Here is a 22322-nt window from a genome sequence, read left to right on the forward strand (position 1 = left end):
TTACATTTTGTTCAAATGTAAAACAGGAATATGAATACCTTTGTCTTTATCCACAAACATCACCGGAGCATCTACTCTATACCAGCTATTGTGTAGTGGCTGGAATAGAAATCTGAGTAAGATACAAGAGCTCTCGGTCTGGTAAGCAAACTCAAGAACCTTAGTTTCTTTTCATGTGACCGTTTCTTAGATGTCCCTTTGCCTTAGGAGGTGAAGAAAGGACCACAAGGGTCAAGTATGTGTTTTAGTAAAAGTACTAGGACTTAAAAAAAAAAAAAAAAAAAGTAACATTAATATTGTTAGCAATTGTTGGGCAAAAACCGTGGCCAGTTGCTGAAATTACTGTATTGGGGTATTTTAAGAAAAATACTATCAAGCAGTAGGGTCAGTGGCAAGTGACACCTGTAGTTCATATGGCAGTCTTTGGAGTGAGGGAGACCAGAGAAGAGCAGAACCGCATTTCTGATCAGAGGAGAGGATACATCTTGGGGAGAGTCCTGTATCCAGAGGCTGGACCATGTAGTACGTAGTTTACCTCTCTGAATGATCTTTTGAGACATATGTGTCCTTCGAATGAACAGCTCTCAAGCCATTGTCTGAGAGGAGCTACTATTACATGATTCCTTGTTGACTACATCTGTCCCCTTTTAGAGTGTCCTGCCTTGGCATATAGAGTAGGAGATTAAAGGGGGAATAAGTTCTTGGTATCTCTTCTATGTCATCACAATAATAAAGACCTTATCCCAAAGCTTCCTGGCATTAAAAGTGCTTATTTTGATCATCCCCAGGAGAGCTGTCTATGGGAAGGGGTGGGACAAGTCGTTCCCCTTTAATCTTGTAGTAAACTCAGGGGGCTTTAGAATGTTTACGCTGATAATTCCAGACAATCACTAGCAAAAAACTAAATACAAAAGAGAGTAAATTCAGAGAGCCTAAATCCCCATTCTTTATAAAGAAGCAATGGAGGACAACATGTTTTCATCTGTCACCATCAGTTGGCATTTAATAGCTATAATTTAAAATTCTATATTAAAAGCCTCACAGAAATTAGAATGGCATCATATCTGAAAGAGTATTAAGTACATTGAGACATCTGGTATCTTCAAAAAGTATTTATTTATACCATTATTAGAAATTAATATCCAGAATATTTTCCTCGATTTTATATATATGTGTGTGTGTATATATATATAATAATGTAAAACAATTATGTGTTATTCAAAATCATGTATTTGGCTCATAATCAGCCTCGCTTTATTCCAAATTCACTTAAATGGTGACTATAGACAAGATTCTGGTTTCTTCTGTGTATGCGAAAAACATTCTAAAACCCAATATAATTTAAATAGGTATTAAACCAGAGCTAAGTGAAAATTATCTAGCAAAAAGGAATACTGACATCTATATCTCATTTTAAAGTTGCAATTGGATAATAAATTGTATTTTAAAAATCTACAAAAAACTCTACTACCACCCATAAATTAAAGTTTGCTTGTGTTTTTATTCATTACCTAATCATGCTTTAGACTTAGAGTAAAATCCTATTGCTTATAGAAAATAAATCCAACAATTTATCCAAACATTGTTACATACGAAGTTTTAAGAAACTGTAAATAATTCTTAATAGTCTCATTTTGACTCTCCGATTTTTCAAGACTATGTTGTATTTCTTTCAAACATACTTCCTGGTGTTGTGCTTTCTAAATAAAAGAAGAAACAAAGATAATCAATAATGGCACTCAGATCAAAGGATCAATAACAATGACATTCATATCAAAGGATAGTCATAATGTAAAATTTATATATACAGTGATTAAATACACTTCTTTAATTTTTTAAGAGAGAATTCTAACTTCTGATATGTTCATTATTTACTGATCCTAGAGCTCACTTTTCTTTAAAATTCAGCGTGACTAAATTACATAAATGGTTAATCTCTATTTTGATACAGTTTGTTACAATACACAGTCAACCCCACATGATTACCTATCTAACATGATTAACATAATTAGTGTATTTTATTGAAACTATCATAATTAATTTTCATTCCCTTTACATGACCTATTTTAATACTAGTTTTTGCCATTTTTCTCTGCCTAAAAATTTCTATTTTATACCATAAGACTTTTACTGCCTTCAATAGTGACAGAATTCTAGTTTTTAGAATATGAAAATGTTTAGAAATCTTTACAAATAAAAAGAACTCTAAAGATTTTAGGTGTTCATTATTCGAGGAAAACATTAAAAGTCTGATATATTTTTAAAAATCTTCAAATCACATAAATTCCCAAGTAGATCTGTTCACTGAAAATACTTCAGACAGACAAGTTACAGATACCATCTAGCTTCCAGCTAAAATGTAGACACCTTCAGGAGGGAAATCTTTTGATTCCTTCCTATCAGGTATTCAATGATACCTGATACCTTCTGAAACTGAGTGATGCCCCTTGGGAGAGTGAAGTTACACAGGATGAAGCAGTGTGTGAGGCTGGGCTACACGAAGTCATAGAATGAATATAGTGAATCTTTGCGGAACATCAGTTTTACTCAACAGTTTGGAGGGGAAAATGTGAATATGAACACACTTATATTGTAGGGTAGAATATAAAATGTTCGTGGGCAGTACATTAGACTCCAAAGACATTTCAGGCTTCAGGAAGAATGGCCTGGATTAAGGGGGTGGGGCCATGCCTGGCTCCGGGGCACCCATCTGCCCCAGCTGAAGCACTGGGGCAGGAAATCTGAAGAAGCCTTCTGCCCTGAGCGGGGTGTTGGGGAGACACCAGGATACAATCAACAATGGGGCAAGCTGTCAGGGTGCTTCCAGTTCAACTGGGGCTGAGACACGTATACAAAATAAATACTGACCTGCCCACGGAACTGTCTCCTGGAAAGGACAGAACACATGGACTCATTTTTCAGTAATGTCCAAATCTATGCTTAGGATTCTAGATTTTTATTCCTGTAAAAATTATCAGGTTTAACAGAACCTCGGGTCTTAACCTTCTTTCTTTTGGCAGCTTTAACCAAGTACTGGGAAACTGTAGAGAAACCCAATTTATCTTACTGTTTGTTTTTTTTTCAGAACTTTAATTACACATATTTTATAGTATCAAAAATTCTGATGGTGGGGAAAATATTAAAAAATAAATCCATAAGTAAAAGAGATTTAGAATAAAGGGAAGGCCCGTGCTACATTAAAAGTGAGAAATGTTTGTTCTGATTAAATTCCCATGGCAATTTTGATGGTGATAAAATGAAACTAAAATTCCATGCCAAAAATCATTTACTTTTGAACCTTTCACATTTTCAACTTTTAGACCCTTGGGAATGCAAAAATAGTTTTTGTGTCTCCGGCTCCCGGAAGAGATAAAGTATCGTCATTTTCTATGTCATCAAGTAGATAGTTTTCAAGTAATTTAGTCACGACTAGTGCTAGCTCTCATAGTACCTTATGCTAATTGACTGTTTTCATGAATATTTAGGAAGACGTTAGAAGATTAATTAAACACAACCAATTTGGTATTCTCATTTCATGGCTGAGTGGCTCAAAGCACCCATCTCATATGCAGATATAACAATACTGAATATTTACTTAACACAAACTCATCACCTTCTTATAATATTCATTACTCAAGACAGATATCAAAATCTAACTCATAAGAGTTTAAATGTGTATCTTAAAAAACTGAAAAATTCATTCCAGAAATTCCTAAGTAGATTATATCTGTAACTTGCATTAAGCAGCTGTCATGCAAAAGAAATATGCAGGAAAGGGCCTGATGAGACTTGGGGAAATGTAATAGACACTACCGAGGATGCAGTATAATAATTCTTTGGCATAATCATGACATTTTAAATTTTTATGATTTATATTATTTGTTATTTTTAATATTACCAGTAAAGCAATCCCTTCACTTCATACTTTAACTAAACTATACAGTAAGAATGTTAAATGCTAATTTAACTTTTTATGAAAATATATTAAGCCATACTAATACTTACACTGTTCATTTTGCAAACAAGTTGATTCTGTTCTTCATTTTTCTTTCTAAGCTCAGTTTCCAGATCTAATATTTTAATCTGTAAAGCCCTCTCTCTAGATGACATTTTCTCTATTTCTTCAGAAACCTGTAATTTTCATTAAGAGAGTAAAATAACTAAATATGCTTTCTTTCAAGGATGTCTTAAAGATTTGACATATAGTATACCTCTTTTTTCTGAACAGATATTAACTGTATATTAGACAGCTTAATTAAAAAATGTTTAAAGATGTTCTATCTTGAGGAAATATGTATAGCATAAGTATGCTCACTTCTCTTTGCAGCTAAAGTACCTGCAAAATTAGCTTGAGATGGAAGAAGTATACATATTTGTACTGCTCTATGACTTGGGTAGGTGTTTTTCACAATACTATATTTTTTAACCTATTGAGACCAAGTGGCATGTCCTACTGTATGGATGTTCACCATGGGATCTAGAGTGGTGGCAGAGCATAGAAAGTTCTCATTCAGTGCTAATCATAGACTGGATGGATGAGATTGGGACAGAGCAGGAGATATATACATATCACTCACACACACACACACACACACACACACACACACACACAAGATTGGTTTTTCATTGATTCACTTCCAAAGTGGTCTGAATTAGAGTTTTCTTATTTCTATGATGGTTAATTTTAGCAGAAAGTCTAGCTGAACTATGTTCATCCAACAATTCAGAGATATGTGGGAGCCTTTCTGCAAGAATGCTGGGTTGGAGCCACAAGAGTAAGAGTGGAGGTAAGGACTAGTTCAGGAGCGAGGAACTGGTGGGAAGGATTCTCCTCTAACCACATTCCTACCATAAATTCAGCTCTAGGTTATTATAAAGTGGTTTACAAAAATTTCTTTTGTACAAATTTCAAGGGTGATTGTGAGTGAGGGATGCTCACAGGATGTAAAGCTGTGGAGAAAGAGCCCTTGACAATGTCCTCAGTGTGGACAACGGTAACAGGGCAGTGATGGCACTCCTCACCCGGCAGGAATTAGAGACAGCCCCATGTTCCAGTGCAGCAGGAGACAAAGGAGAAGGCAGACACATCTCTGGGGACTCTCAACACTTCTGAGAAGGAATCTGAGAACATCTACCATTTTTGAAGTCTACTTGGACTGAACCCAGGATAAAGTCATTTATTTTCCTCTCAAAGGTTGACAGGGCTGAGAAATCTGGATTACATCCCTACCATTGACAATACATTTTACTACTTAGCTTTTATTCAATGATGTGCCTTTCAAAGTCAATTTAAATTGGTTTCCCCGAGTAAACTGTTTTCACACATATATATGACACTTGTGCTATATCAGCCACACTTCAAGGACATCAAATTTTATCTAACTTATGCAGAATTGCCATTAACAACCTTGTGAAAGACATGACTGGAAGAGAGTTTAGAGGGAAAGATTCAGAATTTGGTATTAAACATGTTAAGTTTGAGATTCTCATGTTAAGTGGAGATGTCAAGTAAGTAGCAGAAAATCTGAGCCGAGATTTCAGGGGAGAGAGAAATCTGGGGTAGAGACATGCATTTGAGAATCATCATGGCATAGAGGATCTCTTTGTAGCACCATTTAATCTAATGAGGAAACACATCATCTCCATTTTACTAATTGGGAAACTAAAGTTTATAGAAGTGACTCACTATGGTTCAGGGTGTAATGTGTCAGAGCCCGAATTTAAACCCAGTGGCCTATTAGAATCCAAAGCTCATTTTATGCCCTTTCAAGATTACATTTTCAAATCATTTAATAAATTTACCTCTTTCTTAAGACCCTCTTGAATCATTTCCCATCACCCTAGGTTAAACTAACCACATCCTCTGGTGTACCTTGTACCCTCCCTCTGCATGATGGATGACATTTGTCTGTTCACCTATTATCTCCCTATTGGACTATGAGTGTTCTGAGAGCTGGGGCTAGTTCTGTTGGATGAGGTAAAAAAGACATGACCTACAGATAATCCATGAGCTGGACCTGGGCAACTGGAGGCTCCCCACCTCCCTTGTCCTTGAGGTATGTGTTTTGCTTTCCTTCCCCGCTCCCAGAAGCTGCTCCAAGTAAACAGCCTTGAGAAAGAAATGTGGTGTTGAGACCTTCTGGTCTGGGTACATGACTGAAGCTAGTTAAAAGGCTTCTATATAAACTTAAGAGTCTGTCAGGTGGCTGTGGAAATCTACTCATCTTGTGGCCATCCAAGACAACTCTCATGTTCCCTTGCTTATTAAACCTGCCATTTTCCAACCAGGAGTGGTCCCTTTCTACAGTCTCTCTCTGCCCTCCACATATGGGTTTCTGATTACACCCAGGACACTGCCAAGGAGCGTGTGAACTAACAAGATCTTACTCATCTTTGCATCTGGAATACTAGTAGAGTGCCCAACACACAGTAAGATATTTATTAAATGCTAACCCAATGGATTCAACTGGAATTCAATTTTTCTATGTAATTCTTATATCTACTTATGCAATAATATGAGGCAAAAAGAAAAGGGAGTAGATCTTTATGCCCCACCAGATCCTAACCAAAATGTTCAATAATGTGAAATTTTTTCGATTTTATTCAAAAAAAAAGGAGGGGGGAAGTCTTTCCATGGTTTCCATCTCTGCCCTCTACCCCTCCACATTGTCATTCACCTAGGGAAGTAACTCTGTACCAGTAATATAGCTGTTTAGCTCCAAAAGGGCAAAGTAGGTAAAAAACAAAAATGTAATTGCTCTCTTCACCCTGTCATCAGGCTAAAAACAATAACTGTAGGTTTGGTAAGATGAGCTATTGTCTGTTTAAAAAGACGACCCTTTGGTAAACTAATTAAAAAGTTTCTAAATAAAGGCCATCTGTACCTTTTGTCTTCCTTCTTCTAAAGCAGCTTCCAGCTGTCTGGCCAATGCTGTATATTCTTCAGATTTCTCTTTAAACTTAAGATTGCTGTGCTGGAGACGTTCTTCTTGGTTTGCCAGTTTCTTTTGAAGCTCTTTATTTTCTGCATCCATCTGTTCTAATTTTCTTTTTGTAGAAAACATATATTTTAAAATTATAGTATATAGAGAAAAATGTAACACCAATTTTAAGTCAATTTAATACTTACTGTTTAAGGTTTTCACACTTCAACTGAATAAGATAATTTTCCTCTTCCAAAGAAAGCTTTTTCAGAAGATTATGATTTCCATCAACCTAAAAGGGGGGGAGTAAGTTTTCTTGGTTATTTTCTTTATAACCAACTTCCAAAGAAATCTATGTACTTTAGTGCTAGAATAATCATTAAAGAAGCAAAAAGGCCTAAATATTATTATTACTCCTACACAGAGAAACTCAAAGAAATACATTTTTAAAACACACATTCTTAAATTTCTGGTTAACTTAAAAACTATGCTGTCTCATAGGAAATCATCTACTAGAAGTTTTTTCTGAAAGATGGCAATTAAAACATTCTGAACAATGCTTTATCGAAAAAGGATGTTTATTTTATTAAGTAAATTTGAAGACTAAACAGTATTAATCTCCTATTGTTGGATACTTAAAGTTAGTCTTCCAGTTTTCCTAGTTCACCTCAACATAGTGATTGATAACTGAATATCAATGAAGTTGTAACTATGAATAAAAACCATATTTGTGAGAAGCAAAATAAAATAAATAAACAAACCAACCGAAGACAACTTGTCCAGGTCAAGACCAAATATTCTTACCATTGCTTCAAAAGCTATACTTATTTTAAAAAGCCCTAAAAATAAATTTTTTCTTATAATTAATAATTTGGGTTATCTATGTCGATATGGCATTCTCTTACGAAAATCTCTTCTCTGGAATTTAAATTGAGCAAAGTTTTATTTGCATGTTTTTTAAAAACAGGATGCATTTCAAAATTAAAATCCAGGTTACATTTGGAAGATAGATGGGGAGTTGCTCCTAAAATTCTTTTGCAAATAAACAAAAAGACTTGCTACCTCCTTGTGTATGCTTCTTTGAAAAAAAGTAATTAATTTAAAAAATATATTTATTAAGAGCTTACTCTGTGCTAGGTATTGAATTAGGAGATGGTATGTGGATTCTCTCTCTCCCTCTCTCTCTGCCCCTGCAGAGAGACATGGGGCTGTGTCTCACAATAAACAAACTTAAAAAAAAAAAAAAAAAAAAAAGGAGATGGCTATGTGGTGACTAATAGGACATCCAGGATCCCTGTTCTGATGGAGTGAAAAAAAAATAACTGGGAATAATCCAACTCAATTTGATGCACAATTCTAATTAAAATAAATTCTAATTTTTGTAGGGTAAATTACGGTAATTTAGCTTATCGTGATATCAAAAAGATGTGTAAACATAGCATTGCTCCTTCTCTCATGCTATTACTGTTCTCAAATGTCTAAATACAGATTCATACAAATAATATAAATTGAGCAATCTTAGTTACCAATTTTTCACGATAAAATACTATAAGAATAGGTTGCAAAACATTATAGTATCTGCAATAAACCGATAAACTGGCTTACATGGTAGTTAAGAAACAGAACAACAAAACAAATCAACCCCTGACATGAGTGCCCTCAACTGGTGAAATCACCGCAGAGTATTCCTTTCACGTATCTAGAAGACAGCAGAATGAAGGCCGGACACCTGGCCCTGAAGCTCCATAGCTGCGTGAGCCGGGTCGACACGCCTCCCCATGAGGTGCTGCAGGCTCTCCTGACGCTCCTGAAGCCTCCGTTCCACCGACACCAAAGCGCGGACGCACTCTAACTCCTTCAGATGAGACTCCATCTGGCCTCTCACCTGTGTTGGAGCATTAAGGAAATAAGTGCAAGGTCACACATTCAGCATTAACGTCTTCACTATCTTACACACTACATATGCTCGTAATATATTGAGTATTTTAGGTATAATGATTTTAAACAAAAAGATTCAACCAAATAAATACGAATAAACATGAACTTAGACTCTGCCAACTAAGAGCATATAACTCACAAGCGGGCTGCAATTTAGTTTTTAACTAGTTTGTTGAGTAACTAATATAACACTGTATGTTAATTACTGGGATTAAAATTAAAAAGTAGTTAAAGTAAGTGTGTTGAGTAAATGCATATAATAATATTAGGCTGCAGGGAGAATGTTTAACCTACTGAGGAAAGCAAACTTCCTGAATCCTGTAATTTATACTCAAGCATAGTTATTACTAGTAAAGCTGGTTTGGTAATTTACTACTATGAGGCCATCAGTCTAAAGTACCTGTCACTTTCTGTCATTCAGTCTTGCAACTCAGATATCTCAGTCAGAATAGCCTTGCTGCACTCATCTTCATTCAGGTTGCTGCGGTTTACTATACGTTATTTCAAGATAGCTAGTATCATTAGTACTCAGTAGATTGTAACTTCATCCTTAAGGTTACTATGAGCAAGTCTCTCTGATTTTATCTACATTCATCCCTTTGGCTAGTACAATGCCTCACGATGGTACTTTCGTGGAAATGTGACAAGAAGCAACCCTAAGAAATGTTTACACAGAAAAAAATAACCACACATATGGCATTTAGGATGTTTATGGGAAGGAAAAAACAAGAGCCAGACTCTGTCCCTGAGTCAGAGAACACCTAGAGCTACCGGGCATCACCTGACACTCTTGATCATAAAAGGTCAAGCAAGAACAAAACCTGCCTCTGGGTCCCCAAACATCTAAAAGCCCATGAGAAAAGCAGGAGACTTAACAGTGGAAAAAGAAAAGGGAAAATCTCTTTAAAAATGACTTTTCTAGGGACACCTGGGTGGCTCATTCAGTTAGTGTCTGACTCTTGATTTCGGCTCAGGTCATGATCTCACAGTTCATGGGTTTAAGCCCCACTTCTGGCTCTGTGCTGACAGTGCACAGCCTGCTTGGGATTCTCTCTCTGCCCCTCCCCTCCTTGTGTGCTCGCTCTCTCTCTCAAAAGTAAATAAGCTTTAAAAAAATGAATGGAAATTTCTTTAAAAAACAAAAAGACTTCTGGTTTAATACCAGTAAAAGACATTGTGACCTCGTGGGATCTGATAATTACAGGCTTCAACCCCATCAGCTTCTTGAACAGGTTTTTTAATAGGCTTTTTATTTACAGTGCTGCCTAGCAAAAGAGGAGACCTTTGCAGTGGTATGTCTCATGAGAAAAGAGACCAGAACACATGAAATGCTAGACATGCTGCTAAAAATAGGTGAAAAGTGATTCTAAGAAAGTAGTCAGTGGCATGTTAGGTGGGCTCTCTGGATCTCTGTTTACCCAGCAGAACGGCTGCTCTGGCTGACCTCTCCTTCACATTGGTGCCTCACTCGGACTTCTCAATCCCAAGCTGTGGGGGCAACCCACAGACAGTCCCCTGATTACACTCAGCTGGAAGTGAATGGTAACATCCCATGACCTTTCCAACAAGGAGTGTCCTAGGACTTTCACTGCTTCCTTACCAAAACAACATGACAGGACCCAAAGAGGGATGAGGTTTCATTTAAAAAGTTAAAAATATTCACAAAAACATCATAATTTGCCAACGCTGGCCTTCCCCTCATTCTGTTGCAATGGAGTGACAAAGGGAAATGATGCTGGGTTTTTTAAAATATTATTTTTCCTCCAAAGAAGCATTTAGCAGAGAATATTTACTTTGCTTTTTAGACACAACAGATTTAGTACACAACAGAAACAAAAAGATGGGATTAAAAATGAGAGATATTCAAGTTTGCATACTTACGGCTGAGGAAGCTCAAGGATTAAGTGATAACCAATTTTTTTGAGTTATGTAAGTCTGCTCTTATATCAGAAAAATTAAATATTTATGCTGTTTTCCAAATATTAAGGAAAAAGTAAAAAAACATTCATACAAACAAACATTTCAAGCCTGGAAGAAACATTATCTCTTTAGAAAACAAACTCCTACAGAGATTTAAGACATATAATTAGTAGGTCTAAACTAGAAAAAACAATCACAATGAAATAGGTATAATATTCATAAAGTATGAAACATATGAATAAAATATTATTTTATTGCTTAAAACATCAAACTCACCTTCTCTAACTTTTTATTTTTGTCTTTTGTTATTTGGTTATTTTCATGTAGCAAATTTTCACATCTGCTTTTCACCATTTCCGCTGCTTCTTGCAACTTTTGTATCTGAAAATAGAGTAACATATTTTCTATTAAGACCATAATGCAGGGGCACCTGAGTGACTCTGACTCTTTTATTTTCAGATCAGGTCATGATCTCAAGGTTCCTGAGTTCAAGCCCAGCGCTCACTGTGTGAAGCCTGTTTTGGATCTTCTATCTCCCTCTTTCTGGCCCTCCCCTGCTCATGCTCTGTTTCTCAAAAATAAAGAAATGTATGTAAAATAAAAAGCGAAACATCTGAATTTTTACTTTTACACAAGTCACTATTTCCCTATCAATACCCTCAGTATCTTTATCTAATGTTATTCCTGCTTTAACCTAAGAATCGCTCAGTGCTGGACTCCAAACCACAATCCTTTTATGACTTATCTGTCTTCTCCCATCAATACTTCTAGACTCTCCCCTTGAGACTAAATATTAGAGAGATCTTTATTTTCAGGTCAGTGAACTTTAAAGAGAACTAAAAAGAATTATAAAAAAAAAATCTGAAGACTAAGAAGTAATTGAAATATGCTGACATGTATGTCCACATGCATATTTATTTGGAGAGAGATTTATTACAACAAAGTAAAATACATCTTTGTTTAAAAAAAAAAAAGGAATCAACCTTTGGTCCAAACTATAGCAATTATTTTACCAATTCCCTACCAATTATTTTACAGTCCAAAATTTTAAAATACTCAAAAAGAAAGAAAGAAAGAAAATCTAAGCACTGTATACAAAGCCCAGAGCCTAGAACATGCACATTATTTTGGTGAGGGATTAAAGCCAAACAAGCGGCTGGAGGATCCAGATGGCGTTCTCTACAACATGTCCCACAGTTCACTATGGCCTCCATCTGACCTCTGGTCTGGTAGGCTCTGTATGACTGCAATATATATTTTTTAAATTTATTTTTATTTTGAAAGAGAGAGACTGAGTGAGTGTGGGGGGAGGAGGAGGGAGAGAGTCCTCAACAGGCTCCATGCTGTCAATGTGCAGCTCAACATGGGGCTCGAACTCACGAACCGCAGAGATCATGATGTGAGCTGAAACCAAGAGTCAGACACTCAACCAACTGAGCCACACAGGAGCCCCATGACTGCAATATTCTAACTGGATGTCTCAACTTCATTTCCCCATAAACCATCCAGATGTACTTCCTTCCTATCCACAGGATGCCCTCCTTAAGCTTTTACCTTTAGTTCATTATTCTTTAATTCAAATGCTCTCTCATTCAGTAAAATCAAGCTCTTTATTGACTAGTCTGTTACCACTGTGCAAGGACCTGCATAAGTCCCATCTTTCTCATACATATTTTCTTGAATACTACATTTCCAAAACATAAGGTTTTCTAAAAATTGCCACTGAACACATGTTCTATTCCACATATATTTTCATATGCTCTTTTCTAGGTCTTTCATGTGGGTAAATTCAGAATTTTACTTTATTTACTGAGAAAGAGGAACTGTTGAGCTTTAATGATCCTAGAAGGGAGTCATTAATCTAAACCAATACCATTAAATATATAAGATGACAAATAAGTATAACTCAGTTTAACAAGATTACACATAAAGTTTACATTACACTTACATAATTAATTTTAGATCTACCTTAGGAATACCCAGTATACACATGGTCAATGTACAAATCAGGAATCAGTAGAATCATCTACTTATAAAAATACATTGGACCTTAAGAAATAGATGGGACATATATTCTATCACAAAATAATAGCCCCACCTTTCTTCAGTTCTGCTTATTTAGATTAAAAAATGCAGTGTTTTAAATTGTCTACAAAACATAACATTAAAATCAATGCAATAGTCACCTGAGTTTTATATACTTCAATAAGGGCTTTCTGTTGTTTTTCTACTTCTTGCAATTCTAAGAGTTCATTTTCAACAGAAACAACTTTGTCCTTCAAAGCAGCAAGTGTAGTCTAGCAAGAAATATATAAAGAGATTTTATAAATCATTAGAATTCACTTACACTCTGGTGCTACAGGATTATAAAAACATAACTCATTTATAAACAGACTTAATACAATAATTATCTTTAATGCATACAATTACCATTTAAGAATTTTAAAAAGTTAGTAATAATGAATAACTATAATAAGACTTATGTAAAATATATATTTTTAAAACTTAAAATTTCCAACAAGACTCGGAAAATAGAAAGACCATGTTCTTAGATGGGAAGACTCAATCCTATTGACATACCAGTTTTTTCCAAAACAGTAACACATTAAATGCAATTTCAACCACAAATATAATAGTTGGGAGGAGGGACGATATGAAGAAATTAATTTTAAAATTCATATCGAAAAATAAATGGGAAAGACTAATACAATTTTTAAAGGAATACTAAGGTAGAGAATCTCAGTACTTACTAGATATTAAGATGTATAAAGAACTAAAATTTTAAGTTTATGTATATATACATATATATTTAAGTTTAGAATATAAAGATGAATGGAAAAGAAAAAGAAAAATACACCAAAATTATATTTAGTATATGATAAAGATTGAATTTTTAAATCAATGAGAAGTATATGGATCACTAAATAATGGTAATAAGACAACTGTTTAATTATTAGAAAGAAAATAGATTAACTATTTGCCTCCACCCAACATTATTTTTTGTATTTGTTTTTACCAAATATATTTATATATTTACTTATTTAAAATAAAGCTTTAAAATTTTTCACAAAGATAGAGCTAAAATTTTGAAAACAGGATAGCAAAACCCCTACTAAGCTTAGAATAAAAAAAGATATCAAGCATTGTAAGGGTTTCGGATTTTACCTCCCAAGTTTACAAGTTAGCCTGGAACAGTTTCATGGATGCTAGCAAAGGATGTGAGCTTCCTGGGTCAGAGACACAGAGCTTTATTACAGCAATAGAAGTAGCCAGATGCCAGACCTGTGGTAGCTTCCTAAGCCCCAGTTTCCACAGAGCAACACGGTGAGGGCCAGATGACACCCATACATGCAGGGGGAGGCACTACAGAGGAGCAATCCCGAGTTTAGGGAACCCACGTCTCTCATAGTAGGCAGTAAGCATGTCTGCCCTTCGGCAAGGAAACACTGCTATCTCCAAGGATGTTCATTAGACAAACATCCTTGAAAAGATAGTCTGGATCACAAGCAGTCAGTTCTTTTTACTTGTAAGATATGCAGAAATGTGACAGATGTAACAGAAGCCATAAAAGAAAAAAACATGTATGTATACATACATATGTGTAATGTACCTCCCCGAACTTCATTCCCCCATCAAAAAATTTAAGAGGCAAACAAAATGTAATAGAGAATAGCAAATTATGGACAAAAGATAAATACCCTTAGTATAGAGTTCTTATACATTAATTAGAAAAAAGACATAAAGGATAAGGAGTAGGTAATTCATAAAGGCAGAAATGAAAATGATCAATGAATACATGAAAAAATGTTTACTGGCCATTAAAACATACTCTAGGTACTGGATGTTCTTCTATTAATGAACAAAGGAAACAAACAAACAAAAAAAATCCCTTCCTTCATGGGACTCACATACTCCATGCATACAAAGACAAAAATAAGGGATAGATGAACACAAAACAAGAATATGAAGTAAAACATACCATACACGAATGTGGATGGGCCAGGAAGGCCTCCAGAAGGGATTTGTGAGCAAACACTGAAAGGAAAGTGTGGCTCTTTGAAGGGAACGAATTTCCATAGAGCAAGGCAACACTGGGAGAAGCCCAGGCCAGTTGGGAGAAAACAGCAAGAAGGCCAATGTGGCAGGAAGGGAGACACCAAAGGGGATAGTGGTAAGATGAGGCCCGAGAAGTAATGGATAGACAGGTGGAATAATGCTTTGTAGGTGTTTATTAACCAGATATCCCTGGAGGGCTTGGGTGGAGCAGTGAAATGGTCTGATTACATATTTATGGGAATGACTCTACTGCTGCACTGAAATCTGACTGTAGGTGCGAGGTGGAAATAAAGAGGCATCAGGAAGTCACTGTAACTGTAAGACATGCTGGTGGCTTAAACCAGAACAGTAGCAGTGGTGCTGGGGAGAGATGGTGAAATCCTAGATCTATCTGAAGTAGATCTGCTGACACACTGGAAGCAGATGGGAGAGAAAGGAGTCAGGTTGACACCAGGTAAAAAAAAGAGCAATTGCTGTTACCTGAGATAGGAACAACTGTAGGATGAGCTACTTGGGAGAACATAGAAGATCTATTTTTGTTGTTATTTTCAAGAAGGGGAGCAGAGGGGCAGAGAGAGGGAGACAGGATCTGAAGCAGGCTGTGCACTGAAAGCAGAAAGCCCCATGTGGGGCTCAAACTCATGAACTGTGAGATCATGACCTGAGCCAAAGTCTGACATGTAAGGGCTGAGCCACCCAGGCGCCCCTACAGGAAGTCTATGTTATTTTATTTATGTATTTTTTATAGTTTATGGTCAGGTTGGTTTCCATATAACACCCAGTGCTCATCCCAACAAGTGCCCTCCTCCATGCCCATCACCCCTTTCCCCCCTCTCCCCCACACCCATTAGCCCTCAGTTTGTTCTTAGTATTCAAGAATCTCTCATGGTTTACCTCCCTCCCTCTCCCCAACTAACTTTTCCCCTTCTCCTCCCCCATTTCCACTGTTAAGTTTCTCCTGATCCACTTATAAATGAAAACATAAGGTATCTGTCCTCTGCCTGGCTTATTTCACTCAGCATAACACCCTCAAGTTCCATCCAAGCTGCTACACACGGCCAGATTTCATTCTTTCTCATTGCCATACTATTCTATTGTATAGATAAACCACATCTTCTTGATCCATTCATCAGTTGATGGACATTTAGGCTCTTTAAATGATTTGGCTATTGTTGAAAGTGATGCTATGAACATTGGGGTACATGTGCCCCTATGCATCAGCACTCCTGTATCCCTTGGGTAAATTCCCAGCAGTGCTATTGCTGGGTCATAGGGGAGTTCTACTGTTAATTTTTTGAGAAACCTCCATAATGTTTTCCAGAGGGACTGCACCAGTTTACATTCCCACCAACACTGTAGGAGGGTGCCCATGTCTCCACATCCTCGTCAGCATCTAGAGTCTCCTGATTTGTTCATTTTAGCCACTCTGACTGGCGTGAGGTGGTATCTCAGTGTGGTTTTGATTTGTATTTCCCTGATGAGGAAGGATGCTGAGCATCATTTCATGTGTCTGTTGGCCATCTGGATGTCCTCTTCCGAGAATTGTCTGTTCATGTCTTCTGCCCACTTCTTTACTGGATTGTTTTTCGGATGTGGAGTTTGGTGAGTTCCTTATAGATTTTGGATACTATCCCTTTATTTGATATGTCATTTGCACCTATCTTTTCCCATTTCATTGGTTGCCTATTAGTTTTATTGTTTCCTTTGCCGTGCAGAAGCTTTTTATCTTGATGAGGTCCCAATAGTTAACTTTTGCTCTTGATTCCCTTGCCTTTGGGGATGTGTCAAGTAAGAAATTGCTGAGGTTGAGGTCAAGGAGGTTGTTTCCTGCTTTCTCCTCTAGGGTTTTGATAGTTTCCTGTCTCACATTCAGGTCCTTCATCCATTTTGAGTTTAGTTTTGTGTATGATATACAAAAGTGGTCTAGTTTCATTCTTTTGTACATTGCTGTCCAGTTCATCCAGCACCATCTGCTAAAGAGGCTTTCTTTTTTTCTACTGGATACTCTTTCCTGTTTTGTCAAAGATTAACTGGCCATACATTTGTGGGTCCAATTCTGGGTTCTCTATTCTATTCCATTGGTCTATGTGTCTGTTTTTGGTCCAATACCATACTGTCTTGATGACTAAAGCTTTGTAGTAGAGGCTAAAGTCTGGGATGGTGATGCCTCCTGTTTTGGTTTCTTCTTCAATATTACTTTGTCTATTTGGGGACTTTTGTGGTTCCATACAAATTTTAGGATAGTTTGTTCTAGCTTTGAGAAGAATGCTGGTACAATTTTGATTGGGATTGCACTGAAGGTGTAGATTGCTTTGGGAAGTATTGACATTTTAACAATATTTATTCTTCCAATTCTTTCTTTCATAAATTTTTTATAGTTTTCATCACACAGATCTCCTATATCTTTGGTTAGGTTTATTCCTAGGTATTTTATGGTTTTTTGTGCAACTGTGAATGGGATCAGTTTCTTGACTTCTCTTTCTGTTGCTTCATTGTCAGTGTATAAAAATGCAACCAATTTCTGTATGTTGATTTTATATCCTGCTACTTTGCTGAATTCATGGATCAGTTCTAGTAGGCTTCTGGTGGAGTCTGTTGGGTTTTCTGTGTAGTGTATCATTTCATCTGCAAAAAGTGAAAGTCTGACTTCTTCTTTGCCAATTCTGATGCCTTTGATTTCCTTTTATTGTCTGATGGCTGATGCTAGGACTTCCAGCACTATGTTAAACAACAGTGGTGAGAGTGGACATCCCTGTCATGTTCCTGATCTGAGAGGGAAAGTTCTCAGTTTTTCCCCATTGAGGATGATGTTAGCTTGGGCTTCTCATGAATGGCTTTTATGATGTTTAAGTAGGTTCCTTCTATCCTGACTTTCTTGAGGGTCTTTATTAAGAAAGGATGTTGTATTTTGTCAAATGCTTTTTCTGCATCTATTGACAGGATATGATTTTTATCTTTTCATTTGTTAGTATGATGTATTACATTGATTGATTTACGAATATTGAACCAGCCCTGTAACCCAGGGATGAATCCCACTTGAACACGGTGGATAATTCTTCTTATATGCTGTTGAATTCGATTTGCAAGTATCTTGTTGAGGATTTTTGCATCCGTATTCATCTAGGATTTGGCCTGTAGTTCTCTTTTTTTGCTGGCTCTCTGTCTGGCTTGGGAATCAAAGTGATGCTGGTTTCGTAGAATGAGTCCACAAGTTTTCCTTCCATTTCCATTTTTTGGAATAGCTTGAGAAGAACGGTATTAACTCTGATTTAAATGTCTGGTAGCATTCCCCAGGGAAGCCATCTGGCCCAGGGCTTTTATTTATTGGGAGATTTTTGATACTGGATTCAATTTCTTCACTAGTTATGGGTCTGTTCAGATTTTCTATCTCTTCCTGTTTGAATTTTAGTAATGCGTGTGTGTTTAGGAATTTGTCCAGTTTTTTTTACATTGTCCAGTTTGTTGGCACATAATTTTTCATGGTATTCCTTGATAATTGCTTGTATTTCTGAGGGATTGGTTGTAATAAATCCATTTTCATTCATGATTTTATCTATTTGTGTGCTCTTTTCTTTTTGAGAAGCCTGGTTAGAGGTTTATCAATTTTGTTTTGTTTTTTTTCAAAAAACCAACTCTTGGTTTCATTGATCAGTCAACTTTTTTTTTTATTCTATATTGTTTATTGCTGCCCTGTTCTATATTAGTTCTCTTCTTCTTCTGGGTTTGGGGTACTCTTGCTCTCCTTCTAGTTCCTTTAAGTGCGCTGTTAGATTTTGTACTTGCGCTTTTTCTAGTTTCTTGAAATAGGCCTGGAGTGCAATGTACTTTCCTCTTAGGACTGCCTTTGCTGCATCCCAAAGAGTTTGTATTGTTGTGTTTTCATTTTCATTTGTTTCCATGTATTTTTTAATTTCTTCTCTAAGTGTCTGATTGGCCCATTCATTCTTTAGTGGGGTGTTCTTTAACCTCCATGTTTTTGGAGGTTTTCCAGACTTTTTCCTGTGATTGATTTCAAGTTTCAAAGCATTGTGACCTGAAAGTGTGCATGGTATGATCTCAATTTTTTTATATTTATTGAGGGCTGCTTAATGACCTAGTAGGTGATCAGTCTTGGAGAGTGTGCCATGTGCACTTGAGAAGAAAGTGAATTCCATAGTCTCAAGATGTAGGATTCTAAATGTATCTGTCAGGTCCATCTGCTCCAATGTGTCTTTCAAGTCCATTATTTCTTTAGTGATTTTCTGTCTAGCTGATCTATCCATTGCTGTAAGTCGAGTATTAAAGTCCCCTACTATTAGCACATTCTGATCCATAAAATTGTCTGTTTGTGATTGTTTCATGTATTTGGGTGCTCCCGAATTCAGTGCATAGACATTTATAATTGTTAGCTCTTCCTGATGGATAGACCCTGTAATCATTATATATTATATAATGCCCTTCTTCATCCCTTGTTACTGCCTTTACTTTCTTCACCCCTTGCTATTACGAGAGTAGCCAGTTTGTATGGCTACTCTGGCTTTTAGACAGAACGTCTATTTTAAACATACTAACTTTGAGACACCTATTAAATATCCAAATGGAAATTTCAAGTAGGCAGCAGAATATTTGTCTGGAACTCAGGGGCAAAGTCGAGGCTAGAGATACAAAGTCGAGAGCCCCCAGGATAAAGATGGTACTTAAAGCTCCAACACTAGAGAGATCGCCTATCAAATCTGGAGAGATTTCTTTTTTAATTGTCTAGTACTGGAAAAAAATACAGGGACCCATTTATGATGGGTAATTTGGAAATATGTAACACCAACACTAAAATGAGCCTTCCTTTTGATAATATAATTACGATTCTAGAAATTTATCCTAAGAACACAGATGTGCAAAAAGACTCAAGGAAACTATCCACTTTTTAATTTATAGCAGCAAAACACTGTAAGTGGTCCAAAATCCCCAACATTATATGCTAAGTAACTTTAGTTTCTTTGAGTTGTGAGATTACAAGTGATTTTTTAATTTCTCCCTTTATGCATTTCTGTTTTTCCAACTCTTTTTAATGAACAAATAGAACTTATAACCATCCAAATAAACTCTTGCAATTTTAAAAGAAGAGCTCACTGGGTCTTGAAAGCTATATCAGCTGGATTCTTTTTTTCATTTGAAACATTAAAATCTAAAATTATTCTAGTCATTAAAAGTAACAAAATGCAACATCTAGGCAATTTCGCATTGCAACTAACATATACCAAACACACCTAGATTTCTTTCCTTAAACAAAATCAGTAGAATAATGAATTAAAAATACATGTTTTCAAATTATTCATAGGATGGAAGATGTAAACTGTAACTCAATGATTTTTATACCTTGGTAATTTAAAATTAATTCCATTTACCATGTGATTAAAAATTAGATTTATAATTGATGAAATATTATTTAATCCTTTCTCTGAAAGTTATCAAGGAAATTAAGGAAATAAACATAATAAATAAAATTGTTTCCTCTTCCAAGATAAACCATTTTAAACATTCATTCAATGAATATTCAGTGAGAGCTAAGTATGTGTCAAACCTTCCCTGGGCATTCTGGGCATACAAAGATGGGAGTTGATGAGGAGAGATTCATCCTAATTGAAAAGACTGTGGGGCTTTTGAGCTGAACTAAGGCAGGTCTCAGATACCAAGAAAAATAATTCCAAATTATAAATATAGTAAAACTATTGGAATAGATACAGGAAAACATGAACAAATTGCAGGAAATAATGAGTATTCATATTTGGATAGAGCCCAGGATAACTAGAAGACTATATTCCCCAGTCTCCCCTGGACCTAGTTGGGGCTGTGTACCTAAATAAGTAGAAGGTAGAGTGGTATGGAACATATAGAAGTCTCCCTCAAAGGAAGTGAAACAGGAGATGAAAAAAATAGGGGTGGGGGGTATGATTCATCTTTTTCCCCTTGCATCCTTCTGCTTGAAACTTGGCTATAATGGCGGGCACTTCAGCAATCACTCTGGATGGTGAGGATCATAACCCAGGAATGGCAGAGGGGAGAGCTAAAAAGAGGCCAGGTTCTCTGATGCCATATCAGCTTGAGCTGCCAACTCTGGTCTTCCTTTACACAAAAAGATTCTTTTCTGTGTTCTATTTACTATCCTCCAAAAATAGTATTAAAAAACTGCAAAGGATGCCATCATCTTTAATCAAGTCTCATCTGGTTACATGTATCTCTAATTGAGAACTCAAACATTTTTTTCTCAGAAAGTATAAAAAACTCCATTTTTTTCTCTGGTACACACACAAACCAATCACCCCTTGGATTTGATTAAGTTGGAAAATTCTTTCTGGTCACGAAGCAGCCAAGAACATACTTTCTGGTTTCAAACAAACCAGGCCTGAGGTTATATCCTACCGTAACCATGACACCTAGAAAAAAAAACTTACACATTAAAGTTAATGTAATTTTGGATGATTCAACAGATTAAAATCAAAGAATAAATTTTTTTTTAAATATTGAGACAGTTGTCCAACTTCATAAATCTTATTTAATATTGCTGAAAACTTTAACATGTATCTGTGTATACAACTATAAACACTTACAAATGCATATACAAATATGTGTCTATACTGTGTATGTACAGATATGTAGATATGAATATATAGTATTAGAAGTTACATATTATTATGATGCTCTTCTACCCTGACAAACGTAAAGGACAAAATGACACAACAGCACTATCCTCAGCATGATGTTATTTCCAGCTACTTCTACTAAGTTGTCATTAAACAATATATACACATATACACAAGAACACATATTACCTTTAATTTTGTATTCTCAAGATTCAGAGTTTCATTTTCATTTTCAGTTGAGTGAAGTTTTCTAAGAATTTCTTCACATGAATTTTTTCCAGCATCTTCCACTTTCTTCAGGTCTTCCAAAAGATTAGTAATTTGCCTTTGTGAGATAATTGATGTATTTCATAAAAGTCACAGCAACTTTCATTCAAATAATGCTTTTTAAGTGTGCTTCTGAAATTATTTTGGTAGGATGCACTATTGCCAAAGTTAATACAAGTCACAGACCAAGGCAAACAGGAAACAGCTATCAGGTTACAACCTGAGTAACACTGATTACCCATCGATGAAGCCAATGAGAAATTACACATCATTCTCTTCACTATTCAATAAAAGGTCTAAACTCTTATCCAAAAGTCGTCTTTCATTCACACACATGCACATATGTGTACACAATCTCAGGGACAAAGTTAAAGTGAGGTAATAAATACCTGACCTTTAGGAACAAATTATACATGCTAGTTTACAATGATAAAACTGAAGACAACATACAAAAAATAAAACACTTAAAAACAGAGAGAGGGCAAGATGGCGGAGAAGTAAGGAGCTCCGTACTCGCACTCGCGCCCATACATCACACAGAAAAGATCTGAAGCCATTGGAAACCTTACAAAACCTGAGAGATTGGGAGAAAAAAGACGCA

General features: G+C 36.0%; 1 protein-coding gene across 1 annotated transcript; it reads right to left on the reverse strand.

Moving 5' to 3' along the window:
* Nucleotides 1–1177: 1177 nt before the first annotated feature.
* On the reverse strand, nucleotides 1178–21802 carry LOC120225756 (protein BCAP-like; the record flags this gene model as incomplete). The annotated part of the gene is made up of 8 exons (XM_039223921.1): nucleotides 1178–1700; nucleotides 4006–4131; nucleotides 6885–7047; nucleotides 7130–7215; nucleotides 8653–8808; nucleotides 11058–11162; nucleotides 12968–13078; nucleotides 21644–21802. Coding segments are annotated over 8 exons (1035 nt in total), but the record flags the coding sequence as incomplete, so codon positions are not given.
* Nucleotides 21803–22322: the final 520 nt, after the last annotated feature.

Source organism: Hyaena hyaena, unplaced genomic scaffold, assembly GCF_003009895.1.
Source record: "Hyaena hyaena isolate Hyena2069 unplaced genomic scaffold, ASM300989v1 scaffold_1502, whole genome shotgun sequence".
Classification (NCBI taxonomy): Eukaryota; Metazoa; Chordata; class Mammalia; order Carnivora; family Hyaenidae; genus Hyaena; species Hyaena hyaena.